This window comes from Punica granatum, chromosome 1 (assembly GCF_007655135.1).
Source record: "Punica granatum isolate Tunisia-2019 chromosome 1, ASM765513v2, whole genome shotgun sequence".
NCBI lineage: Eukaryota > Viridiplantae > Streptophyta > Magnoliopsida > Myrtales > Lythraceae > Punica > Punica granatum.
In genome coordinates, this window is record NC_045127.1 from 22835751 (window position 1) to 22841340 (window position 5590).

The 5590-nt window shown below is 48.7% G+C and overlaps 1 protein-coding gene across 1 annotated transcript; it reads left to right on the top strand.

The window, feature by feature from the left end:
• The first annotated feature begins 923 nt into the window (after positions 1–923).
• On the top strand, positions 924–2930 carry LOC116204487. Its single transcript, XM_031536606.1, has one exon. It carries the CDS (start codon positions 924–926, stop codon positions 2928–2930), a length of 2007 nt encoding a protein of 668 aa, XP_031392466.1.
• The last annotated feature ends 2660 nt before the right edge of the window (positions 2931–5590 follow it).

Below are 5590 nucleotides of genomic sequence, written 5' to 3' on the forward strand. Positions count from 1 at the left end.
AAGATCCTCGCTAGATTTCAAGGAATTGATCCCCTTGAATCGGGAGCCCCCATCCCTAGTTAGTGGTTTTCCCAGTAGAACACTGAAATCATGCATAAACAGGGACCGTCATGCTGGACCAAAATTGCCTTCATGTCAACCGGCCTAAAGTTGAGTCTTTGAGTCGGCCCGTAGTTTTCTTTTAGGCGGGCCTTTTGTTGTTTTTCTACAGTGAGCGATGTACATTGTAACAGATACAGTTATACTTTACTTTTCTGCACTGCATGCATGTTTTCAAAACAAATTAGGACATTGCATTGGTCCGATTTTAAACGTTGAGCCGACAGTCTCTTCCATTTAGGTAAGGATGGTCCGTCCGGCTCTTTGTCTAGGCTCGACTGCATCGTGCCGCTGGACCAGCAGATCGATCGCAAGAAGGAATGCTCTGACTGACCGACCGAGCATACATCCGCAACATTATCAGCAGCTTGTCACTTTTCAGTGATCGCCCCATTGATCAGACATTCCCAAGGACAGCTATCGAGAGCCTAGACAAACAGATAGCGTGTTTGAACGCTACGCTGGACTGGACGCGGGCAAATGCGCGAAAGGTCTCACATCCCTTGGGCTAGTTGCCGGCAGCGTCTTCGCCCGTTCGGTCCTACGTGATGCTCACTCGGCTGCCGAGCGCGATGGATTGTCGATTCAATGTTCAGATTCCTTTTTAAAATCAAACGATTCATCTTCGTAAGTCGAGGAATTTGAATCGAACCAAGCAATGACATTAGTGTTTCTATGGAATTCATGCATTTCATTCATTTAATTATTGTCTTGCACGTTCAATTTAGTAGACCTTTTTCTTTCACCCATACTTACGCACTTATGAACATAGGTAACTACAACTGGCGGCATCACACCGCTATCCCACCCGGCATCGACTAAGGATGGAAGAAATTGATCCACCAGTCCCTTCAGGAGAAGTTACCCCACCAACTACAGTGCGGTCCCAATTGCCTGCTACACATGCTCCACCATATGCCCCGCCATCCATATACATGCCATCGACTCCGGTGCCTCCAGTTTTACCATCTTCCAATGAAGCTATACGCATCGCAGTGCTCGAAGGCACAGTTAATCAGATGGCCTCAAACATCACTGAACTTATGGCTTTGCTCAGCGGACCAAACCGTGCCTCTTCGAGTTCCATCCCCCCTCCTGCGTATGGGTCAATGGTTGATCTGTCTCCTTGGGTCCTACCAACCCTTGCACCAGAGAATGATGTTGTGCCTATTCCAGCGCCGGCACACTACCCAGCGACCGTTCCACCGTTGACACACGCACCGGAGGTCTATCCGTTTGTTGCTCCTCTTCCGGTAACACTTCCAGTGACTTTCCCTCCTCCGCCAACGCCGGTACCGATAATTGATCCAGCTATGCTTGCGCTTCCTCCGATGTTAGTATCAGCCACAAGCACACATGCTCCTGCTCCCATCGCTAAGCCATTTCCTTTCCCAGCTCCACAACCCCAAATAAGCCTTCCACACCGAACTCCATCGATCCTAAACATTCCTTACTATAACCCAGATACACAAGCTGTGGCTGCCCCTGAAGCTCCACCGACATATATTATCCTTGCTGCAGAGATAGAACAGAAGCGCCGAATGAAACGAATGGAAGAGATGATGAAGGCTCTCCAGGAAAGTGACTCTCGTTATGACACGAGTTACTTGGACCTGAATCTCTTTCCAAACACGAGGCTGCCTCCAAAGATCAAGATTCCCGACTTCGACAAGTATGACGAGACCACAGACCCAAAGCCACATCTGCAAGGCTATCGAAACCGCATGATGTCGTACTGGGGATATGAGCAGTTTATGATTCAGACTTTTCAGGAAAGTTTGAAAGGAGCAGCACTCAGTTGGTTCACCTCTCTCAAAGCAGCGGACATTCCCACTTGGGATGAACTCGCTAAGAAGTTTGTGACCCAGTATGGCTACAATACTGGCATAGCTCCGTCCTATCTCGAGTTAAGCGTCATGGAAATGCAAGAGGAGCAAGCCTTTGAGGACTATGCTACTCAATGGCGTGCTAAGGCGGCCAAGCACCGTCCTCCAATTGACGAAGTGGAACAGATCCAGATATTTCATGGGACCCTCAAGGGTGCATACTACTCGCACCTCTTGGGACACATGTCATCTTTCAATGCAATGATAAAGGCTGGCAAGAAGGTTAGCCTTGGGATTAAACTGGGAAGGATTGACCATTCGGTCAGAAAGGGAGAGGGTGAATCCTCCAAGAAGACAGCCGTCACTGCTGCTTTCTCCCACAACAGGAAAGGCAAAGATGCTAATGTTAGCGTGGTGAACCCGGGGCACCCCAACCATCAGCAATATGCAGTTAATGTCGCTCAGTCTTTTCCACTACCGTACCATCCTGCTCCACAGCAACAATACCCAGCTCAACCGATTTACTACTCGGCTCCTCCTGCCTACGCACCTCTTCAAGCCCCGCAGTCTCTTGGGCAGCAATATACCCCGACCTTTCAAGTGCAATCAAGCAGCCCCTCGGCTTCAAGAATTCCTCACTCGGCCCAGCGAGCCCCAACACCGCTAACCCAGCAGGGTAACAGAGGCCAGGTCAGGCCTCGACCTCAGTATCCACCTCTTCCTGTTCCTCAGTCAAACATATTCCGTCAACTTCTTGCTGCCGGAAAGATCAACCCGGAACCCCCCAACGAGAATTTCAATCCTGCAAATCTGAACCAGAACCTTCATTGTGAATACCACATGGGTGCTCCAGGACACACGACCGATAATTGTTACACTCTCAGGGGCAAGCTGCAGGCACTGATCGATAAGAAGTTGCTCTCGTTCAACGAGGTGAAGCCACCAAATGTTCAGATCAATCCTCTCCCTGACCACGACTCCAGCTCAGCCCGACTGTCAACATGATCGGGGCCTATCTTCTTGGAAAAGATGAAACCAAGGAAGAGTAGATGGCCTCCTCACGAGGCTACATGTGTATATACTGTTCCCCGCTTGTCGGTGAAACTATAAGCCACACAGCGGAAGAGGGATCTTTTTGTTATAGCATGGACTTTAATAAAATCCCTTGCACATATTGTGAATTCCTGTGTCCACGATTCCTATTATCCTGAATTTTTTCTATCGGCAATTCTGCATTCTAAAGCAAAACACTTTTATTTCCAGGCTTGTCTGAAATCCAAAATCGAATTGGATTTGAATTCATTCAAGCGATACTACGAAGGACGAATCCAACCCTTTCATTGCAAAGGCTAGAAGTAACAACTACACAAGCAGAATATGACCCAACCTCGATCGCAGGAGATACCAGCACGATCATGTCTCCAATCAAAGAATGGATCTCATCCACCTCCGTTGTGATCGCCAACTAAACACTAGGGCAACACGCGCACCCTTCTTTAAACTCTCTGTCGCTTTCATTTACATGTGTTCTCGAGCAAGCTCTCAACATGAACAAATACTTGAGAGGCATTAAGACAGTCCTAGCGACGCTCTATTAGTTCTATCGAATCTATTTGGCTCGCTCGTCCTCATGGGACCTGGCTCCTCGAGCCTTCCCTAAGACGGCTGCGCATGCCTACTCGCAATTACGGAAAACATGTTTATGCGACCCCAGTCACGGTCTAACCACTCTAGAGTGGTGATGACCAGATTCCCGGAAACAAATGTCGTCTGCACGCGGCACCCCATGGGTTGCGCGCGGGACAAAAATGGATTTTCCCATGGGACCACCCCATATTTCTTACCACATATTCCCTATAATCGCCTAATGCATTGTTTTCTTTGTCATCCTTCACAGGGGCACATTGACCACAGGCAAAGAGCGATGCACGAGTTCACGCTTCCCCGAGAACTTGTCTCGGACCCTTTCCTTATACTTTAACGAGGGAGGTGTCCAACGATGAGGTACCCCCATGAAGTCGAAGACGAGGACAATCGAACGAATCACTCAGCATTTATACAACCGTCTTCCTTCAATATCCAGTGACTTCAAAAGCGTGCACCCTCCAAGAGGCACGTACTGCAAAGAACAGCAAGAGATGATCGGAGACATCGCACAAGGCGCCTGCCACAAGCCACTTCCACAAATGAAGACCGGGGCATCCCCGATCAACATTCACACAGGGGCAACCTTGGTTCCCTATTCACGGGGCAATTCTACATTTTCTTTCTAGTCAACAGGGGAAATTCACATATAGCAAGGGCAAATGACACGAAGTTCGACTTACAAGTGCACGAGAGTCAAACTTCCAAGAATGTCGGTCCTCACAAAATAGGGCTAGCAACATGCAATGAGTCTCCACGAGGCGAAGCACACCAAAGTGGCCTCGGCGATGCAAAGTCGAGGAGTTTCAAACAAAGACACGGGGCACAAAACAAACCCTAGCTGCAAGAAAAAAATATATAGAGCGAAAAGAAGCGGGAAAAACCCGCCAATGAATAAAACAAGGCAACGCCGACGTTCACCAAAAGCACCGGCGCCGCCAATCCTGAGAAATCAACAAACCCCGACAAAAGGGGAGCAGCAGACACAACTCCTCGATGGAGACAGAAAACAATGCATTTGGAGGTTGAATCCTTTGAACCCTTCGCCCATGCAAACAAGAGAGATAAAAGAATCGAGTCCGCTAGGTCGAAAACCCCTTTTGGGGTGGCCTAGGCAAAAGCTAGGGTAAAAGAGAGGCATGACCGGAAACCCTTTGGGGCGGTCGTGGCAAAAGGAGAACTCTTCCCCTTTAGGTTGAGAGGTGCGGCCCCGAGGTGGGTGACCATAGCAAAAGGAAAGCAAAATGAGAGATAGATAAAATTGCCTCTAGTCTCTCGCACATTGTGCGGACAAGGGATCCCCAAGGGGAGTAGCCAGTTTATCAATTTCAACACGATCCCTGATCAGCTCTCCAATACCATTCAACCGCCCAAGAGGGAACCTTCCTCAAGCACAGTGGGTAACTGAATACGCCGTCCAAGCAGTTCAATACAGCCTACACAACACAAGGACGAAGGAAAATGGGGGTACATCTCGCTGCAGGCGTGAATCCGTGTATCCTTTTAGGCTGGGGCAACGTTCCCTCAAGCTTTCTCTTTTCTCTTTGTCTTTGCATAACTCCAGAATGGGTCACAGTCACCCTTCAACAGGCTACCACAAAGCCAAATCCCAAACATTCCTTTCCGAGGTCTAGTCATAGCATTCTGGAAATGGTCAGACCAAGTCTGATCAAATCTGGGTAAAAATCCCCATGCGGGTTACAAATGCAGCCGCCCTACGGTACCCTATTGAGAAGGGTTCAAAACTGATGGGCGCGTCGAACAAACAATAGAACTGCTAGGGCATCGTTGGGAAATCTTGATATGCCCAAGCATAGCTAACGGGAGCCCCTTAAGGCCTCGCATCTAGGCCTCCGAGAACGGGACCCACTTGCACTGTAAAAAAGAATGCTTCACAGGTCGCTCAGGCGACCCGAAACTGAAGATCTACGCGTCACAATGATGCTCTTTTTACTGCTTACCTGTGCCTATCTCATGTTAGTATTTCTCACATGATTTACAAGTAATGCTAGGATTACAGG